Genomic DNA, 25,759 nt, shown 5'->3' with positions numbered 1-25,759 from the left:
ATGATATCTGGTGAGAAGGTGAAGGGTGAGTAGAGAATAACTCCCAGGCATAACATCCATCCGGTCTAAGCATGTGGATGATGGTATAATTTACTGAGCACTGCAATGTAATTCATAAATATTAACTGAGTCTAAAGTCACCCTCCACTGACTCCCTGGGCCTCAGACTGCCCGGCTCAGCCACCCATGTGCAAAGGCCCCAGGCTGTCCTTCAGCCAAAGTCCCTGTCTCAGTTCTAGGGAGGAAGCATCCACCAAAGCCAAGTCTCCATTTCCCCTGAAATGTGACTGACTTTCTCCAGTCCTTTGTGTCAGAGAGGGCTGTCCATTTTTACATCCATTCTTATTTGATAAGGTCTAATAGTTTCCCTTTTGATACCACAAGCAGTTAAAAATCTTGAAAATATCTGGTGCTTGAATAAGAGACTAGAGCAGAGGGGAAAAGTCACACGGGTGCTCTTCAGTGGAAGGGGAAGAGGATGTCTGGTCCAGTGGAAGTGGTGGGCCAGCTCTTAGGGCCGGAGGAAAAGAAAAAGACTCAAGAACCATCCCTATGGCTTTTGGTGGAAGAAAGCCCTGGTCCTAGAGGGCTTCTTACAGCAATCCCTATTTTTGTTCCCATCTTCCATTAACTTGTTTCTATCCTCCCCTCCACCCCTAAAGGCTGGATTCTGTGCCCCCAGCACATTGGCACCAGCACTGATGTCTGAAGCTGAGAAAGTCCTCCCTCCCCCTTTCTGTTCCTTTCTGTACCAGAGAAGGGACCCCATGCGGCTCCGAAGGGAAATGCACTCCTGGTGGTTGCAAGTTGGAATTCTAAGTTTTCTCTTACAATCAGAACTATAGACCTATGGGGCCTAAAATGGTAGCCACTAGTCACATGTGGCTAGTTAAATAAAAATTAAGATTATATAAAATTTAAAGTTTAGTTTATCAGTTGCACTATCTGTATTTCAAGTGCTCCACAGCCAGGCTAGTGGATACAGAACACTTCTAGCACTGCAGAAAGTTCTATTGGGCAGTGCTGTTATGGACCATAATAAGGATCTAAACCATTCATAATGTGATTGCTGTAACCTAGAAAGCTTCAAAATTGCATAAGCTCTTGTGGTCTGGCCTGAAAACCGACTTAGCATTAATATGGGAAGATGTACTTTGACATAAATGAAAATTTGGAAAAGTATGTAAGTTGGAATCTACCTGTATTTTTACAAAGATATGTGTCTGTATATAAATATGTGTGTGTGTATATATATATATACACATATAACATTTATGTAAATTATAAATAGAAGTATTTCAGGTTTGCATGTTCTATTTTGTTTTTATTGAAAATCACTGATTAAAAAATATCAGTGATTTTTATGGACATAAATATATTCCTAGTGTAAAAAAAAGGTGCACACATGTATTTTAGAAATATGGAGGATATATACAACACAGTGTTAACAATTGTTATATCTGGTGATGGATTTAAAGGGGGCAAGTTATTTTTTCATTATACTTTTCTATATTCTCTAAATTTTCTCATTGAATATCTATTTTATATTCAGATGAAAACTAAATAGTATTAAAACGCAGTGGAATTGTATAAAATCCACTATCCTAGAATTAATAAACTTAGGAAGCTCTGGTTAACAAAAATGTTTTCCGTAAATCTTTTTTTGACCAAGTAATACATTTATATGCTTCAAAATCAAAACAGTATAAAAAGATATACTATATGGAGAAACCTGTTCTCCCCTGACTGGGTTTGGTGCCACACCTCCTCTGCCCCACGCCTTGATCCCTTTAGGAAACTATTTTTCCTAGGTTTTTTTAAAGGTATATTTCTAACTTTATTTGCAATGAAAAAAATATATATATACTTCTGCCTTTTGGTACACAAAAGGCAGCATATTGTATAATTATTCTGTATCTTGCTTTTTCGGTTAACGCTACAGAGATCTAGGAAATGGCTCTAATCCAATGGAGAGGTGCCCAGAAGGAAAGCCCTTCAGGTGATTAGCGCACCTGGCAGACTGTGTCCCAAGTCACTCAAAGGGCCTCACCTTCACTAGTATGTAACTGTGCAGAATCATGAGGTTGGTGGCCATCTCAGAGGGAATTTTGATCTTCTGAGATTTAAGTTCTGCATACATGCTGAAGAGAACGTCATGTGCATTCCGATAGTTTCCTTGAAAAGAGGTGGTAAGATGACATTACTGCAAAGGATGAAATCTGAGGACTTTCTATGGGCCACCATTTTACAGGTGGATTTTGTTAATCATCTTATTAAGTTACCAAGTAATAAAGAATGACATTTAATTCCATATTTTCCAAAATTGTATTCCATATTTATGAACATCTAAAAGAATCAGCTTGGGCTTCCCTGGTGGCACAGTGGTTGAGAGTCCGCCTGCCGATGCAGAGGACATGGGTTCGTGCCCCGGTCTGGGAAGATCCCACATGCCGCGGAGAGGCTATGCCCGTGAGCCATGGCTGCTAAGCCTGCGCGTCCAGAGCCTGTGCTCCACAACAGGAGAGGCCACAACAGTGAGAGGCCTGCATACCGTGCAAAAAAAAAAAAAAAAAACCTAAAAGAATCAGCTTGCAAATATTAGTGAAGATGTCAGACTAATTCTGACTTTTTCAATGAGTATTTACAGAGCATAGACATGAACAGAACCATTCTAGAGAATCTATAAACAGTCCCTGCGTGTTATAAAGAACTAGGTCAATAAGAATACCACATCGTCTTCCACCTTGTAATATGTTTTGTATTGTTAAGGCCAAACACCTAGGATGGAAAGAAAGTGTAGTGGAAGTGCAGGGGGGTCTGTGGGCTGGAGAGGTCAGAGAAGTCATCGTCCAGGAGACAGAACGGTGAGGAGGAGAGGAACTAGCACCGAACATGAGAAGGCTTCAGTGGGGCTGTTCTGTGATGGTGAATGATTTTACTTCCCTGAAGCCCAGAAATGGTCATCTGCCTAGCCTTTTGGGTTCAAAGCAATCCTAGATTAGAAATGGACAGAGAAGGGACTGGAGCTGGCTTCTACTACTTGTTTGGGGAAAAAAGCATGCCTACTGGGGACCTACCTGCAGACTGCTCTTCCCTGGCAATGATGATGGCAGTCCGGGCAGCTTCTCGGTACTGCTTCAGGGCCATGTACAAGCGGAACAGGTACTTGGCATCCTGACATACAAGCCGTTAGAGAAACATCACTTTCTGCATTTGCTAAGGGGAGAAACATCTAAAATTTTGCATTTCTGTTAGAATCACATTCACTTTCCAGTAACTGAGGGTTGAAATTGTTTTTTTTTTTAAAGCCAACAAATAAAGAATTATTTATCAAGTATTTATTCAGGGTTTAATATGTGCCAGGTGAGTATTCTAAGTATCCTTAGAAGTAATAACTTGGTTAAATCCTCATACCCTCCCTGGGAACAAGGTGCGATTTTGTACTAATTTCACTGATGAGAAACTGAAACACAACAGCACCTCTCCAGAGCCAGGATCTGAAGCACAGTGGTCTGGCTTCAGAGTCTGCATGCTAACCCTAGTCCATAGAGTTCTCTCTCATGTGCTTCAAATGGAAAGGTGCTCTTAAACAATGTACCAACTTCGCAAGATTTCAAAAATTTTTACACCTATATAAATTTCTCTGGCCTATAAAATTTTCTTTGGCCCATTTCCCATTCCTATGTTAACTCTAAACAATTTCACATACTTGATGCTGGTTTGCTGATTATTAGAATAAGTGGACATGAGGTGATTCGGCACAGTTTAAGGGCCTGTGCCCTTTGGCAGATTAACTTAGCCTCCCTGGGTCTCAGTGTCTTTATCTGTAAAATACAGAAAATGGACTCAGGGATCAGGATGGCTACAATCCTCTCCAGCTATGACATTCCAGCACCTGTATCCAAATCACTTACAACTGACCCTTGAACAATGCTGGGGTTAGGGGACGCCGACCTCCACGCAGTTGAAAATTAGTGTTTAATTTATAGTCACCCTTCTGTATCTGCAGTTCCTCTGTATCCTCAGATTCAACCAACCTGAGATCAGGTAGTACTATAGTATTTACTATTGAAAAAAATCTGTGTATAAGCGGACCTGTGCAGTTCACACCCGTGTCGTTCAAGGGTCAACTGTACTCGAGTTTCCTTCACAAGCAGATCCCCTTAAAACACCAAAGCAAAAGTAAAAAATAAAGGCTCTAGGGGCATTCTGAAAGGAGTCTGTCCTCCTTAGGACTGAGAGAAGACCAACTTCTGCACAAAATCCAAGAGTTACCTATTTCGGAAACATGTTCTTAATGATTTATTTCTATTTTATATTTTCAGTGAGTTACTTTTACGGTAAATAGGATTTTTATTAAGTCCCCAAATTTCTGAAATATGAACAAAGTACACTGATTTTTAGGGATTAGTGCTAACTCATGGTTTTAGTAATCATTTTCATAGTTCTTAGAATAAATAAAACTCTGTAACATTTGAGAAAAATTGTGGGTGGTGAGGATTGTTACCCAGAAGGGCGTGGCTATTTCACAGGGGGCAATGCCAATTTCAAAAAGTGAATGTACACAATATCTAAAACGCAGGGTCTGTCTAGATGACCTAAAGCTGCACCCAGAAAGAAAAATTTTTACATCTATGATGCAAAAGCCATAATAGATAAAAACAGGGCAGAATAAAGTAAAACCATAACTAAGATACTTGAGAATCTCAGTGGCAAAAACACTTTTAGTACCTTAGGCATGCCATCACTCTCCCCCATAAGGTGGTCTATCAGTTGACTGGTCAGCAGTTCATCTTTGGCCTGACCAACCTGTTTAGGAAGAGAAAGAAACAAGTCCAGCATCTTAAACTTAGGAAGGGGTGGTCGTGGATGGTGAGGTGGGGAGGACAAATAATCTACTGAGGAGACGAAATTTAAAAATTTTGTAAAAATACCTATAGTCAAGTGCCTGAAACATGATGTAAGCTCAGGGTATGTCTTCATTCATTTGTAGAGTCTCCATTAATAGAAATCCACTCTTAGAAGCTATAGCTTTTCTAAGCTGCCGTATCAAAATACTGTGGTAGTTTTTTTACACACAGAGAGAATGTACTTCTTGGACGTTTCAGTAAAAACTTTCTTAAGTGACTGTGACATGGAGAGAATGCCGTCTTGAGCGCAGCAGCTGGGCCTTACACAACAATATACCTCCAAGTGCCTCATCTCCAGCAGCTCCCTGAGAAAAGGCACTTGCATATGGCTATGTGTAATTTAAAGTAGAAATAAAAGTACGGCCAGAGGATCCCAGAAAAGGGCAGGCAGCTGGAAATGTGGGGTGGAGTTCTGGAGAGGACTTTGGCCTGGAAATCTGGATTTGAGAGTCATCTCCATAAAGCTCACACTTAAATCACTGCCATGTTGGGCGGTGTGGATCAGGAAAATTATTTATCAAATTGGAGGATGGAAATATATTAGATTTAGATAGTAAGAATAGTTACTGACAAGATTAGGAGGTTTAAGAGTCTTGTGTCTATAAAAAAGAGGTGAGCCAAGAACCCAACTGGAGCTCAGCCAAGGAGAAGGAACATTGAACAGCGTAGTCACATTAGCGATACAGTGAGAAAAGCTACCAGAAAAGAAAGGAAACTCATTAGGGACAGAGCAACATGTGGCCTAGCTTGCCACCCGTCCGGGAGAGTGTAAGGAAAAGTTTGGAAGTTCTTTGTGCAGGAGAGGAAGGATGAGATCAGCAGACTTGAGCACAGAAGAGGTCGCCGTGAACCTGTGGGGGACAGAGGCTCTCGGGCTGCAGAATTTCTGCACGCTCCACTGACCGTGGTCGTCACCGGTGTAGGAAAGCTAAGCTTTGACCAATCTGTTGCCTCTGCTCTCGCCACTGCTCTAAGGAAGGAAGAGAAGGTAGAGCTCATCACCTCGATGGCTTTTGTGTGTGGCTTTGGGTGAATAAACCCGTACGGAGAAATGGTTAAAGCAAGGGCTTTGGGGTCAGCCTGCCTGAGGTCAAAAGATAACCTGTGTGATCCAGAGCAGGTCACTCTTGGGACCTCAAAGAGGATAAAAATAATACCTAACTCACAGAATTGTTGTAAGGATTAAATAAGTTAATACACATAAAGGGCTTGGACTGGTGCCAAACAAGCAGTGTTGCCAGACAAAGCTAACAAAAAATATAAGATGCCCAGTTAAGTTTGAATTTCAGGGACTTGAGCACACCCAAGACATCAGGATAGATGGAAAGGGGAGCCAGCAGGGAACAGATGTGGCCACTCAGAATTGAAGTTAAAAGAAGGGTGGGGCTTCCCTGGTGGCGCAGTGGTTGAGAGTCCGCTTGCCGATGCAGGGGACACGGGTTCGTGCCCCGGTCCGGGAAGATCCCACATGCCGCAGAGCGGCTGGGCCCGTGAGCCATGGCCACTGAGCCTGTGCTCCGGAGCCTGTGCTCCGCAAGGGGAGAGGCCACAACAGTGAGAGGCCCGCCTACTGCAAAAAAAAAAAAAGAAGGGTGGAAACAGAACGCTGAGGACACTTGCACTGATGGGCAGAGGAGCCAGAGAAGAAGGCTGAGAAGGGACCATCTGAGGAGTACCTGGAGAGCAGGAGAAGCAGTGTTCTAAGGGAGTAAGAAGTTCGAGAAAGATGCACTGTAATAGCGTAAAATGCTGCCATAACATGGGGTAGGGTGCAGGCTGAGAAGGGACATCCGTATTTAGCAAGGACGAGATCAGTGGGGACCTTTTAGAGAAGGTTTACAGAGGGGTGAAGGCAGAAGCTGACTGCAAGGTGAGCAGGCCCCCGACAAAGCTACCCGTTGGATGCTGTACAGACCCATCTTTCCCATCCCTATCGTGGGTTCTCTCAGGTGATGATTCCCAACTAGGGGTCTATTACTGCCCCCCTTCTCCAACACACACACCAAGAAGGTATTTCAGAACTCTGAGGTGTAGAGGATGGGGGTGGGGGTGAGTGAAGCATGAACATTTTAAAGATGTTCTCAAATGATTAAGGGCTATGCCTTCTGGTTGAGAATCAGCAGGTACCAGTGCACAGGTTGTGAGAAAATGCATGTCGCAAGTACAGGTGATTTTTTTTTTTCAGGGGAGGGGTCTCAAGGTGAAAAGAAGATAAAGGGATAAAGGAATGGGAAGGAAACTAATATCACCTACATAGTAGTTTCAATAAATATTTATTGAGTGTCCACAATGTGCTAAACACTCTATAAAGAGATGGGCCTTTGACCTTGAGGAACTACTAATCTGAAGGGGGTTAACTGTAGCAGTAAGGTTCAGAGTACTTACAGGATTCTAAGGAGGGTGAAATTTCATCCAGAGGACAGTTCAGGAAAACTTTACAGGGAGTGGCATGTGAAGTGGGTCCTGCATGTTGGATAGGAGGCCGAGGTGCAGGAGAGAGGGCGTCCTAGGTGTGGGTAACAGCAAGAGCGAAGGAGCAGTATCAAGAAATTATTGTTGGGGGGCTTCCCTGGTGGCGCAGTGGTTGAGAGTCCACCTGCCGATGCAGGGGACACGGGTTCGTGCCCCGGTCTGGGAAGATCCCACATGCCGCGGAGCGGCTGGGCCCATGAGCCATGGCCACTGAGCCTGCACGTCCGGAGCCTGTGCTCCGCAACGGGAGAGGCCACAACAGTGAGAGGCCCGCATACCAAAAAAAAAAAAATTATTGTTGGAGAAACTGGAACCCCAATACATTGTTGCTGGGAATGTAAAGTGGTGTAGCTGCTTTGGGAAACAGTTTGGCAGTTCCTCAAAATGTTAAACATAGACTTAACACATAGCCTAGCAGTTCTGCTCCTAGGTATATACCCAAGAGAAATGAAAACACATGTCCACACAAAAACTTGTACACAAATGTTCACAGCAGCATTATTCATAATAGCCCCAAAGTGGAAACAACCCAAATGTGTATCAACTGATGAATGGATAAATGCAGTGTGTACAAATTCAATTAAATATTATTAGGCTTTAAGAGGAATAAAGTACTGATACATGTTACAACAATGCATCTATCTGATGAAACGACTTGTATCCAGAATATATAATACAGTCCTACAAATCAGTAAGAATGAGATGATACAATTAAAAATTAGAAAAAAGATTTGAACAGAACTTCATAGAAGAAGATATTTGAATGGCTAATGAACACATGAAAAAATGCTCACTTTCATTATTCTTTTGAAAAATGAACTAAAACCATATGAGATACCACTGCACATCTATCAGAATAGTTACAATGAAATAGACTGATAAGTGCTGGTGAAGATGGGAAGCAACTACATTCTTTTACATTGTTGGTAGAGTGAAACTGGTACAACTACTTAGAAAAAAATGTTTGGCAGTACCTACTATTGCTGAAGATATATATACTCTGTGACCTAATAATTCTATTCATGGATATATACCCAATAAAACTGAGGGCTTATGTACACAAAAAGACATGAACAGCATTATGGCAACTTTATTCATAATATGCCCAAACTGAGACAACCTAAATGTCCATTAACACAATAATGGGTAAAGAAATTGTGACAGTCATATGGTGGAATACTACACAGCAATGAATAAGAATGAACTATTGCTACACATGATAACACAGATGCTTTCGCAGACTTAATGTTGACTGAAAGAAATTGGACACAAAAGAGAACATATGTATGATTTCATTTACATGAAATCCATAAACATGTAAAACCAATCTATAAGAATAGAAGTCAGAATTGTGGTTACCCCTGGTGGGGAACACTGATTGGGAGGCAGCAGAGGGCCTTCTGGGGAGCTTGATCTGGATGGGGGTTACACAGGTGTACACAGATTTTATTTGAAAAAACTAATTGAGTTACATATTTAAGATTCGAGCATTTTACTGTATGCAAGTTACACCTAAAAGAAAATGCAAAGGTTCTTATCTTTTAGAGATAGATTTTGTATCTACAAATGAAATACGATGTCTGTGATTTGCTTTAAAATAATATAGGGAAAGAGGGTGGAGGTATGAATAAAATATGACTGGCCATGTGCGGATAGCTGTTGAAATGAGATGACGGGTATCTGGGGGTTTGTTATGCTGTTTGGTCTACTTTTGTAAATGTCTGGAAATTTCCTCAAAAAGTTAAAAAAATAATTAGCATTCATGAAAGTTTCATTCCAGAGTTAACTTACAGTTTCAATTGCCATTTCTATTGCTGCATTGTCTTCTGAGCTTGGACATTTCAGCAAGTGTTTAAGTGCCTGAAATGAGAATTGAATAGAAACTAAAAATTTTCAGACTGCTTTCACATTGGGAAAAACAAAGTTTTCACACAAACAAAGTAATCACAGTTTGTGAAAGTATCTTCATCTCAACCAGGAGCTTGCACAGTGCTGAGTCATAAAATATATACTTAAAAGGCTGAGTGTAGTTTAAAAAGTGGAAGGATCCAGTTGACCCTTTGAAGAATCTAGTTCTGATTTCATATGAAATCAGAATGAAAAATGTGCCCTCTTTCAGTAGGAAGAGTTAATTATTTTCATTCATTTATTCACTCAACAAATATTTACTGACAACTTGCTGCTCTGTATATGAGACGGTGCTAGATGCTATGGAAAATACCAGGCTGTCTCTTTGTATCATGTACAATCTAATTGGAGAGATCTATGTGATGTGATGAAAATATAATTATTATAATCAAAAATTTTAAGCCATAGTTGTCTAACTCCTGAGCGCCATACCACCACACCTATGAAGTCGTTTAAAGTTATAAAAGTTTCAGAGACAAATGGGTAGTATTGCCAGTTGGCTTTATAGGTGGTCTGAAGAAGAAAAGATGATTAGACATGAGGATGATCTTGAAGATAACACAGAGGAAAAGGACTTGAAGATGAACAGGTCTGTGGAAGGTGGGGAAGAGGGCAAAGAGGAACCCAGGTGGAGAACAGGGACGGGAGAAGGCTAGCGGAAGCATAGGATCAATGGAAAAAGCTAGATGCCAGATAGGGAAGTTCAGGCTGGTTGGTCAATTGTGGAAATTCTCTTGAGTGCCAGCTAAGGAGTTTAGACTCAGTAACTAAGAGGCCAGAACAGCAAATAGATGGCCTGAAGGCTGAATTCACACACAGACATGTTTCTTTGGCCAGCGAGATGTTATACAAATATCTGGGCCTATATTTTAATATTGACCCAGACTTGTGTTTCTTGTAAAAAATCCTATGATCTGAGCTAGTAGGCCCAAACTCCTGAATGGCAACACTTTTTTGGAGGTGAGCAACAGCTGTTCCCTTCAGACAAAATAAATCCCGCCCAGCAGTCCCTACCCTGTCACTCAGTGAACGCACAGCCTGACCCTGCAGCTTCACTTGTTTACATCCCTTTCTTGAACACCGTAACCCCTGCTTTAGGGGCTCTTTGTCAGTCAAAGTTAGTACCATTTGGGGAACAAAATGAAGGATGAGTTATAGACAGAGAAGCTAAAAATGAGGAAAATAGGAAACCATTGCCATAATCTAAAGTGAGGGGACCCAGGTTTGGATTACATGGATGGTAGTTAGAATGAAAAAGAGAGAGCTGTGAGAGAGGTTACGAAGGCAGAATGCGACTGGATGTGGGAGAGAGGGGAAGAGTTTAAGGCTGACTCTGACATTTCAAATCTGGGTGTCTGGGAGCGTAACATATTTTAAGATATTACTTAAAATAATATCATTATTTTAATGATTATCATTATTTTATTTTATTTTATTTTTTTATTTTTATTTTTTTTGTGGTACATGGGCCTCTCACTGTTGTGGCCTCTCTCATTGCAGAGCACAGGCTCCGGACGCACAGGCCCAGCGGCCATGGCTCACGGGCCCAGCCGCTCCGCGGCACGTGGGATCCTCCCAGACCAGGGCACGAACCCACGTCCCCTGCATCGGCAGGCAGACCTTCAATGACTGCGCCACCAGGGAAGCCCCTATCATTATTTTAATATCATTATTTATTTTATCTGATCATTCCTGTGGAGTCCAAAGTATGTTTTCTTGGCAAATACTCACTCGTGAATACTGGCCACACAGCAAGAAGAATTTTCCAGCCTGAAAATGTCTTTTTTCTCCTTCGAAATATAAGGCAATGCTTTGATAGTCCTCATTAGTAGTGTCTTCAGAACCTACAACAGGAATTCATGGAGTAAAATATCTGAGCAAAACTTGTTTACCTCTTATTGCTAATCTAAAAACAGGATCTAAAAACAGGTGATCTAAAAAGAGGTGATGAAAACCTTTTAACAGTAAATATTATTATCAGTGTCTTTTTCATCACAAAACACATTCACCATAATAACCCCACATATCAACTCTGTTCCATCTTCTTTTCGCTCTAAATAACAATCAGGAGAGGAAGTTATGACGCTTTGTGAGAAGTTGGGTTATGGTTTGACATTACCCTTAGTGACTTTTATCTTTCTTTAAGAGTCTCAATCTTATTTCCTAAAACAAGGAACAATCCAGGATTTCCCTAGGGAACAATCAGGAGCAAAGTTAACCATAATGCAAATGTAATCCATCTCCTTTCTCTAGTGCCCAGTTTAAACAATAGTCTGTATGTATTTGTCAGACAAGGGAGATGATACTCAAATGGACAAGAGATGCTATTTAAAGATAATTACTGTTTTCCTATTTTAAAAAAGAATTAATTAATTAATTAATTAATTAATTTTTATTTGGCTGTGCTGGATCTTAGTTGTGGGATGCGGGGTCTAGTGCCTTGACCAGGGATCAAACCCGGGCCCCCTGCATTGGCAGCGTGGAGTCTTAACCACCAGGTAAGTCCCTTTTCTGTTTTTCTTTTACAGGCTTAAACATATTAAGCACAGAAGACCCCAAAGCTGCTGGAATTCCAATTCATTGTTTACATTTACCCATGGGAGTTGGAGGCCCAGCAGGGCACCAAAGTATAAGAACAGCTCTGTGTCTCCAGACCAAGGCAGATATGGAGTTTATAAAAGAAGGGAGTAAAGAAAGGTGAAGAAAAGTGTGTGTTATGTTTTGGGAGTGGGAGGGCATATGTGTGTATATGTGTGTGTGCCTGATTTCGGATAAGTCACATCCTTCTGAAATTAGAAAAACTTAAATGCTTTAGTGCAATGATGATTTGCAATTGTTAGGACAGAAATGTCATCTGTCATGTTAAACATTAATATTTGTAATGTTGCTTTTATCTGTATTTCCTTTTTTTCTTTAGCTCTTTATTTTCTCCAATTACCTGAATGACTTCCTAAGATATTAGAAGATACTTTTACCTATTACTTCCCTTGAAGACTGAAACAAAAATTTTCTCGTGAATCCCACCAACAATTCTTATGGTCATTTTGTGAATTGTAAAAAAACGAAATAACATAACAGGACAAATATTATAATTCCACTTATAAAAGGTACCACGAGTAGTCAAAATCATAGTGACAGAAAGTAGAACAGTGGTTATGAGGCTGGGAGGTGAGGGGAATGGGAGCTACTGTTTAATGGGTATATAGTTTTAGTTTAGGATGATGAAAAAGTACTGGAGATGGATGTGGTGATAGTTGCACAACAATGCGACTGTACTTAATGCAAGCAAACTGTACACTTAAAAATGGTTAAAATGGTAAATTTACATTATGTATATTTTACCACAATAAAAAAGGAAAAAAAGAAGAAAAATCACACCACAAATAATGTTATACATGGCCCATGAAGTGAAAAATCTGAAAATTATTTCAGTAATTTCTAAGAATAATTACAAACATGGGAAGAAAACCTATAAGCCAGTATTCTCAGAATACAAAATTTTCTTTCGTACTTGCAAAATCTTTAAAAACCACATCATATATTCTTAATTTATAACTCAATTTAAAAAATTTATGAAAACTTTTTCAAAAATCATTCTTCATTTCCTATTACCTTCATCTTGGAACCTTGCTCTAACAGGTTCCTTGAGCAGTAGCAGGATTTGGGAAATCTGGCCTCTCGCAGAAGTCACCCAAAACACCTTAATTTTTGAAAATGGTCTTATAATTCCATCTCATCTTTAAGGTATAGTAGGGATCTTGAAATCTAACAAGTAACATATAGCTGGTGTGTGTGTCTGTGTATAAATGGTGTGTGTGCATGTCACTGTGGATATACAAATCTGATCATTAGACCATAAGAGTCAAAGTGTTCCTTTGATAAAGTCTTTAAGAGAAATTAGGGGAAACAATGATATTTACCAATAATGTCTGCATAGATTTCCATTTTGTTGTGCTGCTGAGCCAGTGTGAAAGCTTCATTATTACATTTGGACATAACAAGAAACTGGATGGCAGACCCGTAGTCACCTAGCTGTAGAAAAAACCTGAAACAAAGTACCTTAATGAACTTGACTCATTTAAAAGAAGTTTGTCATTTACAAAATAAGAGAAACCATTTAAAAGTAAAAATGTATTCGGTAAACTGCAGTTCTATACCATATATTTATATTTGGAAAACATACTCTCATACATTGACCACAACAAACAGCCTTTGAATTTAAACACTTAGATATAATTTTTAAAAAACCCCCAAAAACAGAATAAGTATTCCATTTGAATTGATTTATTTGATAAGAGGAAGCGGGGGCTCTCTTTTAAGGTTCGTTTTTGGAAGTCCAAAAATATTAATGCATTATGTTACCGGGCTACCATCTTGGCTCCATCCAGGGACTGGGTTTCTCTGACAATACTGACAGCCTTTTCTGGATTGTTGAGGTGGTCCAGGTAGATGCGGATCACGCTGTTCCACTGTTTTGCGTTCTCATAAGCCACAACAGCTTCTTTGTACCTATGAAAGATACTTATTTCAGACAAACTTTCTTAACACTGTCACGTTTGGGGAAAAAAATGTCAATAAATGTTTGGGACACTTTTTTATTGACGGTGGTTGCTTATTTTTCTTGAACTTCTTCATTTTTTATCAGAAAGAATATCAGGAACCATTTCACTAAAATATATTCTTTTCAGAGGTTTGATAAACTAACAGTAAAATACAAATTTTACTGTTTTCTCATCTGAACCATATATATACACTTTTTTACATTTTATTGTTTTTGTTAGAGTGGAAAGATTATAATAGTAATACAGGCTTATTTTAGAAAACAGAAAATAAGGAATTTTTCACAATTAGAGACATAGCTTAACAGTGATATATAAAATCATTGTGTGTTGACCTCTAGATGGAGCTCAAGACTTCTGTTCAGTCCCCATGAGCTCTCTAGCTCTTTCCGTTTTAACAAGACACTTAGTGTATATCTCTTTCTTAAGGTTACTTTTCTAAAAGTACAAGGAAGTAACCTTTAAAAATCTCTTAATACATATTGCTAAATAACTTTCTATAGGCTTTAGAAATTTACAGTCTCATCAGTCACGTAAAACAGGTGCTTTTTGACAATATGGTTATTAGTTTAAAATAAATCTTTTCCCAATATGATAAGTTAAAATGATATACTGTTTGCTTTAATTTAATTACTGTCAGTGAGATAGAACTTTTTCACGTTTGCATAAAATATAATTTCATAACTGTATTTCTTCCTTGTCTTTAGCCCATTTCCTCCTAGTGCCTTTGAGTTTCTTGTGTTAAAGTTCCAGGAAATATTTGTACATTTAGGATACAACTATCCATTGCTATATTTTAATACTGTTTTGTGGCTTAAACAGTGCAGCCATAGGTATGAACTTCATGTTTCTTCACTTTTCTTTTCCTCTGCATCTGTAAGTTATCGTCCTTAATAAAATGACTATTGCCTAACTTCATTTTCATGCCATATTATATCAAAATTTCAACTTCTAATATTTAACCCTCAAGTAAAAATGAGATTTTAGTCCATATATGAATACATAAAGGATTGACTGAGGTATATAAAAGTGTGGGGAAAATTTAATAGTCTGGCACTTCAAGCCAGGTGAGGAGTAAAGATATTTTCTGTCTTTCTGTGCTTTGCCTTTCTTAGAGGGTTGTAAATATCAATAGTTAATTTATAAAACATTCTTTTAAATTTGTATAAAATTGAGAAATTGTACAAACCTTCCATCTGCTTCTTTAGCTTTGGCATACTGCAAGTGAATCTTTGGAGAAGAAACATGAGGCAGAAGTTCACCAACTTTTGCCCTAGAAAGGTAGGTTTAGGAGAATAATATCAGCACTACATTTGCCCTAATAGTAGCTTCCTACAATCAGATATTAGTTTTTAGGATACAAAAAACAGTTATCGTGATCTTTAAAAAGTCTTGGCCTCCTATAGGTAAAAGATTTAATTGCTCTTTCTCCGGCCCCCAACCCCACCAGCCCACCCTCTGTGGGAAAATGAAGGTTAGTTCATTAAGTCTTTGGGGACAACAGGGCTTTTTTATTCTAGCAATTTATCTGATCAGGTATTTCCCCATATTAAACCAAGAAAATGTGCTGTTCTTTGGAAAAGGAACTATTAATGTGAACTCATCTAAAAAGAAAAAGAGGAGATGGAAGGAAGGCCCAGATAGAGGCAATAGTTGTACAGCTGGGAGGAGCAGCAAGAAAGCCAGTGGGGAGATCGTCGACACACATTCATTTCCACACCTGCTCAGAACAAATTTTAGCAAATTCTTACCAGTTCTTACAGCGGATGTAAACAGATGCTGCTCTGTCATAGTAGAGACCTTTTTCATAGAGTTGAGCTGCTTCTGAAAATTGCTAAAATAATATGAGATTATCAAAATACTAAATTTATTATGTATGAGACCACATGAATATTTATTCACAGAAAAGTCTACCTTCATATTCTCCAATATGGCTCCACAGTCTTTTTTAAGGACCCTGCTGGGGTGCTTGAGGGCTAGGCTAACCCCTCGGCGGATGTCTCCCATTCTTATGGACATCTGGGCCACGCCAGCCAGACATACCTCATCATGTTCCTGAAATTAGAAGGCAAATAACTAATGAATCAGACCCTAACTTAAAATGATGTATTCTAGCCAAACAATTTAAATCTAAAATGAGCCCAAAGGTTATGGTTTACTTTCATTAATCTTTTTCTGGCAAATCTCAAGATTTTGAAATAACATTGAGTCTTTTAAAAAAAACATCTGTTGTAAAGTTATATTTTTTTCTTTAGAAGTCTAGATCTTTTGTGCTCAAGACCAAATTTTTACTGCCTCTTTGTCGTAATACCTTGCTTCTTTGTATGTCTTCTTGGTATAAAATTTTATGTGAGAGGAAATATACTGGGCACATAGCATAAATGCTATGTATGAATAACATTAAAAGAGAAAATACTTATCAAACTGAAAATTTCTCTACTAGGTCTGATGAAACATAAAACATTTATTTATTTATTTTGTGACAGAGGAACTGAATTTTATATTTTATTTAATTTTAAATAACTTAAATGGCCACATGTGACTAGTGGTGACTGTCTTTAATAACACAATTAAGGACGAACTTAAATAGATGCAGCCAAACAAAGAAAATGTCAAAACCCCAATAGATAAATGAACAAAGGATATAATCAGGCAATTCATAAAAAAAACATACAATTGGCCAATAAATAAATAAAACATGCTTGACTTCACTAATAATCAAACACACACAAAGTAAAATGAAATACCTTCTTTTTTTTGGCTGATCAAATTGGTAGAGATTGGTAGTGTTGAGAATGTGAGGGAAACAGACACTTTCCTACACAACTAACAGCTGGATGAATTACTACAAGTTCTTTTGGAGAGCAATCTAGCAGTACAAAAAATTAAAAGCACACATTTTATGACCCAGAAGCCCACCTGTAAGAATATATCCTGCAGAAATACTATTTTAAGTAGCTAAAGATATATATACTAGGTAGAATATTCATTGTGGTGTTTTTGATAGAAACAAAACCCCAAACAACTACAATATAATCAATAAGGGAGTGGATGAAAAAACCATGGTACATCCAAACAATGAAATTTTAGAAGCTCTTAAAAAATTAAAACATTCATAATGTATTGATTTGGAAAGACCATAAAGCAAAAATGTTGCTTTTCACAGAATGGATTCTCAGTTGATCTTTGCTGAATGAATGGAAGTGAATGATTTCATTTTTAGTAAAAATCCCTATTATATACATATCTGTATGCTTAGCAGAGATTCTGGATGGAAATATATAAAATCATGAACAGTGGTTACCATCAAGGAGTGTGGATGGAGGAGAGAACATTGGACTCTCACTTTGCAGGTTAACATACTTTGGTGATTTTTCAAATTGACTATACTGATATTGTATTACTTTTGTAATAAAATGCTAGATATAATATAGAAAAGAAAAAGATTTTCAATCTTGACATCACCTAACTTAAAAACATCAATTTTTATCGCAAAATTTAGCTTCTGGAGCTAAAATTCTGGGATCGTCTGGGATGGGAGAATGGACTGGAATGGTGGGTAAAGTACATGCTTACCAGGTTCATCATAAAAGATACAGCATAAGGAATGAAATGGCAGAACAAACTTTTATGGACTGGGAATTCACTTTCAAAGTGGTTACTGAAACTTTTTAAGAGTAAAAGGAACAGCTTCATGAAAATCATAGCTAGCCTGTAACTGGGAAGGGATAAAAATCATACTCCCAACCTTAATATGAAGCTCATAATTAGGGTGTAATGGAAAACATAGCTTTTTCAGACTGATAAAAATATTGTCAACTTCAGTTTTTAAGCGTTCAGTGTTTTAAAATGATTTAACCATATCCTTGCAAAGCTGTTAATAAACTGAAAAAAGGCTCACCTGCTATATACGGAATAAATACAATGCAAATAAGATTATTTTTTAAAGGAAACTAACAACAAACCCAAAGATAATTATGCATATCTTATCTTTATTCAAGGTTACCTTATTATCACCTGTTATTCCTTTCTCATAATGAGCCAAAGCATTTACATAATCACCCCTGGAAAAAAAAGTGAATTTTAATACACATTTAAGTATCTTATTTACATATACAAGATTTAAAAGATCATCTGTCACTGAATTGCTTAAGCACATAAAAGGTGTGATATACAACATTTATACATGCATTCTTTCAAGTGCAGTCCATTATTTTGCTACTTTAAAAATAATTATTAAGGGCTTCCCTGGTGGCGCAGTGGTTGAGAGTCCGCCTGCCGATGCAGGGGACACGGGCTCGTGCCCCGGTCCGGGAGGATCCCGCATGCCGCGGAGTGGCTGGGCCCGTGAGCCATGGCCGCTGAGCCTGTGTGTCCTGTCTGGAGCTTGTGCTCCACAGCGGGAGGGGCCACAACAGTGAGAGGCCCGCGTACCGCCAAAAAAAAAAAAAAAAATTATTATTAAGCTAGATTTTGCTAAGACTGTAAGGTACTAACTTTGCAGTATGCTAGGCATTTTGGGGAGGTACATTAAATTTTATGGGTCACTTTTGCTTAATTATCTCCTTTGGGGCACTAAAGACAACCATGTGACCATAAAAAAGAATGTTTTTTCCAAACACCCAATATTTATAAGTACAATATGTATTAAGAGAATCTGGGTAGAAATGAAGGAAAACACTGGGGATGACATTATTAAGGGCCCTGGTTCTTATTCTGATTAGAAGTATTATACGTGAAATAAATAATACCACTCCCTATTCCCATGACCAATGCTAACATGGATCTGCATATCTAGAAGTCATATTTATTACCTCAATTCATTTTTATTGCTTGGAACAGAATGGATCAGTGATTTGCTTAAGATCAGTTTGGAGATCAATTGTCCTCTGAGAAATCATCTCCTCCATAATAAATTTACTTTCTTTTTTTTTTAACGTCTTTATTGGAGTATAATTGCTTTACAATGGTGTGTTAGTCATAATAAATTAATCAGCTCTGAAACTGGCATTATTTGAGCTCCACCTTATCAGCTTAGACCAGTTACTCAACCTCTCTCAGCCTCACTCAGTTTCCTCATCTGTTGGTTACAAGGAATTTTCTGGAAGAGAAGCCGATTGAGAACTTTGTTTTGGACAGCCCAGGGCTTCAGAGTCAGCAGTGTTCCTAAGTGCGAATTTCTAACACTTGGACCCAATTACGTCAATACAGCTAGAGATGTCTCCTGACAGTTCCTCCTTCAGGAGCCTGAGGTTTTCCTTGGGCAAACCCAGTTAGGAGATGCTAAATTAAGACTTTGGAACTCTCACTTTATTTTTATGGTATTTTAGTTCGCTCACTTTATTATTATTTTATTTTGGAACTCTCATGTGGATCTAGCTCATTATTCTAGTGCCAGACTGGAGAGCTAAATCCCTCCCACAGATGACAGACTGGTCCTGCTTTGATCTAATCAATGTCTTGGATGCAGAATAAAACAGACTGATGGAACTGAGCTCAGGCCTAGGGCCTTAGCATCAAAATCAGCAGCTGGTGGCTACTGGGATATCGGATGATGATGAGATATACTTTGTTCATTACTATTATCACAAGGGAAAGTCTCCTGATTTGGGGGGCTGGGGTGTGTATCTAGATCAGGGTCCAGGGGTCAGCACAGAAATAGCAGTGAAAGTTTTGGGAATTGGTGGCTTCACGGTGAAGTGTTGACCAGAAAGGGTTAAAAAATATCAACAACATCACAGGCTTTCAACTAGCTCAGCTCTCTGACTATAATGAGACAGTTTTTGAGGGTCTGCTACAAAAACTTTGATTCGCCTGTAAGAAGAGACAATGGAAGTTTTCCAGATGGTTCCAGGGCTTACTTTGGTGTTTGTGCTCTGACAGGAGATGGTGGGTCATCTCCCAATGTATTGACCCTTTTCTCTTTACTCTAAGACCCAGTCACTCTCAGGACAGACACGGAGGGCCTTGTCCATTGTGTTAAGTACTAAGATTCCTATTTGACCTTTTCAACATATGGATTAACTGTATAAGAGGCAGAAATGTGCCAAATTTAGATCAAGGTTGACTAAGAAGAAATAAAATCTCCAAAAGTTTTTATTTGCAAAATGCAAAATTTTAAATAAGGTATCTTGGTTAGAAATGAAAGAATACTTTTGATGGAATAATTTCTACAACTATTATCTGTCAACATTCTCAATGAATCTAAAGTCTATAGAAAACAAAGTGGAAGTATATAAAAATGTTGTTTTAAATGCTAGAACCATATTTTCTTTGTTCAAAAAACAGTATTTTTCCCATTTTACAGTTTTTGAAATTGGAATGTATCCTATAATAAATGTCAAAAGAAACTGTCCAGTTGTGATGTAACTGTCATTGCACATATACCTGTGAACTTATATTTGCAAATGAATGATTCATTTTTTGTCTCTGCAGGTATCTGCATTAGTGGCATTAACCATGGCTGAAGGTAAGCTTACAATTGGATCTTGAATGCCTCTAAACTTACACTTTTATGCAGCATTGAAATAAAAATGTATAGTGTGTCAATTAGGACTTCTGACAGTTAAGACCATCTAGGAATTAACAGCACTAGAAAATTCTAAATCTCTCAGAATAGATTATGGCATTTTCAAAGGTAGGAAAGATCTGTGAAGCCTATTCATCATGCATCATGAAGGATTATTATTCTAGCACTACATATCCACCTGTGAAAAGTTTCTGGCTTGATTTTCAACATTAGCTGTTGAATTTTTATCCATGTGCAATTCAATTTACAAAAGAAAAAGTACAAATTTAAGCAAATAGAAGTTGTAGAACAAAGCCTGGTATTTTTCATTGTGCCTTGAAATCACACTGCAAATCCTCAAAGTGTTCAAAGAGGTCAAGGTCATGCGCGTAGGTTAAGAAAAGCAGAGTCACCCCAATGTTTATGTGTAACTGTTGTTGGCCGAATGTGATTCAAAATAATATTTAGACTCTAAATATAGAAAAGGCTTAGACCCCAACTTAGACTTTGATGCTGAAAATGCAAGTGGATAAATACATGGATAAGACATCATTAGTTAGAATAAAACACTTTTTGGATGTATAACTAATATGGCTTTTTCCACCTAAGAAGCAATTATTAAATCAATGGATTTAATTATTAAATCAATGGCCTTATAATGAACAGCAGTTTAGAATTGAAGATATTCAATAATTAGATACTGACTGAAACATATAAAGACAAGTACTTACGTGAATTCAAGCTGAATAGCATATTCTTTTGATATAAACGGTATTTGGTCTGGGGCTAAACGCTTTGCCAGTTGTAGAGCACTGTCCCAGTGCTGTAAATCCCTTCTCATCTATTAGGAAGAGAGAGATATTAATTTCAAATAGCAAATTATTCTGCACAGTCACCATATAGTTTTTTTTTTTTTTTTTTTTTTTGCGGTACGCGGGCCTCTCACTGTTGTGGCCTCTCCCGTTGCGGAGCACAGGCTCCGGACGCGCAGGCTCAGCAGCCATGGCTCACGGGCCTAGCCGCTCCGCAGCATGTGGGATCTTCCCAGACTGGGGCACGAACCCGTGTCCCCTGCATCGGCAGGCGGACTCTCAACCACTGCGCCACCAGGGAAGCCCCCACCATATAGTTTTTAATAAAAGTGATTACAGATACTTTTTGTTTAAAAAATGAAACTTGGTCTTTCCAAAGACAATAAATTACTATAGCATACATTCTCAATGCAGGTGACAGAGCCTCCAAAAGGGTGAAAATTGGTTCTTGGGGACCAAAAACATCTTGGCTATGACAATGGTTTGTGGCCCTCCACAACTCAATCCTAAACAAAATCTTATTCTCTTTAGTATTTAATTTTTCTCCATAGGAAAAAATTAAATTGAATTAAAATTAATTCAATCAGATAAATTAAAATTAATATTTCTTTTTAGAGGGGAGATAATAAAGAAAAAGTTGAGAAATACTTTACTATAGGAACTGATGTTATTTTCTGAGAAAATCTGAACGTATATCAGGAGACAAATAGTAGCAAACATAAATAAAACGTGAACGTATCTTTCTCTCTGGCTCCCAAGGTCTTTTATCTGTGTCTGGTACACAATTCCACATATAAACTAACCATTAAAGATTAAACCATTAATTTTTTAGAGTTCACTCCTCACTTTATTCACTCTTTGTAAAGAATTAATAATGGCTAACATTTTGTAAGTGCTATTTTCTGCCAGGTACTGTTTTAGGACATTAGCCTATTTACTTTTTTTTTTTTTTGCGGTACGTGGGCCTCTCACTGTTGTGGCCTCTCCCGTTGCACAGCACAGGCTCCGGACGTGCAGGCTCAGCGGCCATGGCTCACGGACCCAGCCACTCCGCGGCATGTGGGATCTTCTCAGACCAGGGCACGAACCCGTGTCCCCTGCATCGGCAGGCAGACTCTCAACCACTGCGCCACCAGGGAAGCCCAGACTATTTACTTTTCACAACTAGGCTTTTTGTAATGAGCTGCTCTTGTGCCCATTTTAGGGATCCAGAAACTGAGGCAAAGAGAGGCTAGTTTTGCACACAAATTCTCATTGTTAGTGTGTGGCATGGCTGGGCAGTAGGGCTTTGCTTCCAACCTCTTTACTTAGCTAACCTATCAGTCTTCAAAGTGAGGTTAAAGGAACAACGGGGTTCAATCACCTCTTTCCACTGAGAAGCCATCACCTTAAATCCTTTACAAATCCAGCAGCACACAAGTGTTCATAGCTAATGCAGAAGAGCTGGGATGACATCGTTGCCCTCACTCAGTGCAGCCATGTTCCTACTTCAGTGCTTACCAATCCAAGTTCTGTAAATTTCTCAGGGTGTCCCCAGTGAGCTCAAATAATGTTGTAAAATTATCTAATTTTTTCTTAAAACAAAAGTAATTTAGTTCACTTAAAATTTAAAAATGAAAATTTGCTACAGAACAATTTGAAAAGAGAAGTTGTGAAATCAACAGCAAATATGCTTCCCCCTATGTGGTTGCAGAAATGCTGGCTGGGGTGAAATAATGTGAGTGTCAGCAGCCACCATCTCTGTCTTTACAGCCCTTCAGGCACTGTTCCAAAAGATCTAACCTCATTATTAAATCTTTACAACACCCTGTGGGCTAGATATTGTTATCCCTCCTTTAAATGGGATCTAGGGCACAGAGAGATGAAATAACTTGTCCAATGTTACACAGAGCTGGGATCTGAACCCAGCCATGTCCGACTCTAAAGTCCATGTTCTTAACCGCTACTCTACACAGCCACAGCTCCTTCCTTCCTTGCGTTGAACTAGGTCCTTCACTCCTCTCTGATCCTTCACCTGCAACACTCACCTCTGGGAAACTAGTGACGATACACAAGCCTTAACCTTCTCTTCATACAAAAGAGAATTTCACATAATAAATAAAAGACAAATGCGCCTCAATTTTCCCATTTGGAAAATAGAGAAAATAACAGTATTATCTCACAGGACTGTTGTGAAGGTTAAGTGAATTAAAATACGTCAATGCTTTAAAAAGTGTCTGGCACATGTGAGCACTCAATAAATGGTGGCTGTTCAGAGATAAATCCATGCACCTATGGTCACCTTATCTTTGATAAAGGAGGCAAGAATATACAATGGAGAAAAGACATCCTCTTCAATAAGTGGTGCTGGGAAAACTCGACAGCTACATGTAAAAGAATGAAATTAGAACACTCCCAAACGCCATACACAAAAATAAACTCAAAATAGGTTAAAGACCTAAATGTAAGGCCAGACACTATAAAACTCTTAGAGGAAAACATAGGAAGAACACTCTTTGACATAAATCATAGCAAGATCCTTTTTGACCCACCTCCTAGAGGAATGGAAATAAAAACAAAAATAAACAAATGGGCCTAATGAAACTTAAAAGCTTTTGCACAGCAAAGGGAAACATAACAAGACAAAAAGACAACCCTCAGAATGGGAGAAAATATTTGCAAATGAAGCAACTGACAAAGGATTAATCTCCAAAATTTACAAGCAGCTCATGCAGCTCAATATCAAAAACAGAAACAACCCAATCCAAAAATAGGCAGAAGACCTAAATTGACATTTTTCCAAAGAAGATATACATATTGCCAACAAACATATGAGAGGATGCTCAACATCACTAATCATTAGAGAAATGCAAATCAAAACTACAACGAGGTATCACCTCACACCAGTCAGAATGGCCATCATCAAAAAATCTACAAACAATAAATGCTGGAGAGGGTGTGAAGAAAAGGGAACCCTCTTGCACTGTTGGTGGGAATGTAAATTGATACAGCCACTATGGAGAACAGTATGGAAGTTCCTTAAAAAACTTAAAATAGAACTACCACTTCTTCCTGTTGGGCTCTACTATCATAGAGGATGTGAATTCTCCCCCAGCTGGTCTCCCAACTCTATTTTAATTGAAGTTTCTGTTTTGTTTTGTCTTGTTTTTACAAAATCAATGACCATGTATAAGAATAAATAGGAGGGCTTGTTAAAACATGGATCCTTGACTTCCGGGGAAGATGGCGGAAGAGTAAGACTCGGAGATCACCTTCCTCCCCACGGATACACCAGAAATACAGCTACACGTGGAACAACTCCTACAGAACACCTACTGAACGCTGGCAGAAGACCCCAGACCTCCCAAAAGGCAAGAAACTCCCCACATACCTGGGTAGGGCAAAGCGGAGAGATTCCCGCACAGAGGAGCGGTGCCGAGCGGCACTCACCAGCCCGAGAGGCTTGTCTGCTCGCCCGCCGGGGCGGGCGGCGCTGGAAGCTGAGGCTCGGGCATCGGTCAGAGCGCAGGGAGAGGACTGGGGCTGGCGGCGAGAACTCAGCCTGAAGGGGGCTAATGTGCCACAGCTAGCCGGAAGGGAGTCCGGGAAAACTCTGGAGCTGCCGAAGAGGCAAGAGACTTCTTCTTCCCTCTTGGTTTCCTGGTGCGCGAGGAGAGGGGATTAGGAGCGCTGCTTAAAGGAGCACCACAGACGGGCGTGAGTCGCGGCTGAAAGCGCGGAGCCCAGAGACGGGCGTGGGACGCTGGGGCTGCTGCTGCCGCCGCCAAGAAGCCTGTGTGCGAGCGCAGGTCACCGTCCACACCACCCTTCCGGGAGCCTGTGCAGCCCGCCACTGACGGGGTCCCGGGATCCAGGGGCGGCTTCCCTGGGAGAACGCACGGCGCGCCTCGGGCTGGTGCAACGTCACGCAGGCCTCTGCCGCTGCAGGCTCGCCCCGCACTCCGTGCCCCTCCCTCCCGCCCGCCCGGCCTGAGTGAGCCAGAGTCCCCGAAGAGGCTGCTCCTTTAACCCTGTCCTGTCTGAGCGAAAAACAGATGCCCTCCTGCGACCTACACGCAGAGGCGGGGCCAAATCCAAAGCTGAGACCCAGGAGCTGTGAGAACAAAGAAGAGAAAGGGAAACCTCTCCCAGCAGCCTCAGAAGCAGCGGATTAAAGCTCCACAATCAACTTGATGTACCCTGCATCTGTGGAATACATGAATAGACAACAAATCATCCCAAATTGAGGAGCCAGGAGTCAGTGCTGTGCCTCTGAGGTGGGAGAGCCAACTTCAGGACACTGGTCCACAAGAGACCTCCCAGCTCCACATAATATCAAACGGCGAAAATCTCCCAGAGATCTCCATCTCAACACCAGCACCCAGCTTCACTCAACGACCAGCAAGCTACAGTGCTGGACACCCTATGCCAAACAACTAGCAAGACAGGAACACAACCCCACCCATTAGCAGAGAGGCTGCCTAAAATCATAAAAAGTCCGCAGACACCCCAAAACACACCACCAGACGTGGACCTGCCCACCAGAAAGACAAGATCCAGCCTCATCCACCAGAACACAGGCACTAGTCCCCTCCACCAGGAAGCCTACAC

At 39.7% G+C, this 25,759-nt stretch overlaps 1 protein-coding gene across 1 annotated transcript in view; it reads right to left on the bottom strand.

The window, feature by feature from the left end:
• WDR19 (WD repeat domain 19) overlaps positions 1–25,759 on the bottom strand; it is a gene marked incomplete at its 5' end in the record, with an annotated part of 80,623 nt that overhangs the window by 14,261 nt on the left and 40,603 nt on the right. The window contains 12 exons of the mRNA XM_079699659.1: positions 2,051–2,175; positions 3,078–3,174; positions 4,732–4,809; positions 9,174–9,242; positions 11,022–11,134; positions 13,211–13,335; positions 13,653–13,799; positions 15,039–15,122; positions 15,601–15,683; positions 15,764–15,904; positions 17,856–17,913; positions 21,089–21,198. Of these exons, the coding sequence (XP_079555785.1) occupies positions 2,051–2,175; positions 3,078–3,174; positions 4,732–4,809; positions 9,174–9,242; positions 11,022–11,134; positions 13,211–13,335; positions 13,653–13,799; positions 15,039–15,122; positions 15,601–15,683; positions 15,764–15,904; positions 17,856–17,913; positions 21,089–21,198 (1,230 nt within the window). The remainder of the gene's footprint in view (positions 1–2,050; positions 2,176–3,077; positions 3,175–4,731; positions 4,810–9,173; positions 9,243–11,021; positions 11,135–13,210; positions 13,336–13,652; positions 13,800–15,038; positions 15,123–15,600; positions 15,684–15,763; positions 15,905–17,855; positions 17,914–21,088; positions 21,199–25,759) is intronic.

Source organism: Hyperoodon ampullatus (assembly GCF_949752795.1).
Source record: "Hyperoodon ampullatus genome assembly, chromosome: 1".
NCBI classification, from domain to species: domain Eukaryota; kingdom Metazoa; phylum Chordata; class Mammalia; order Artiodactyla; family Ziphiidae; genus Hyperoodon; species Hyperoodon ampullatus.
The sequence above is the reverse complement of the archived record's forward strand: the minus strand, read 5'-3'. Positions and strand labels throughout refer to the sequence as shown.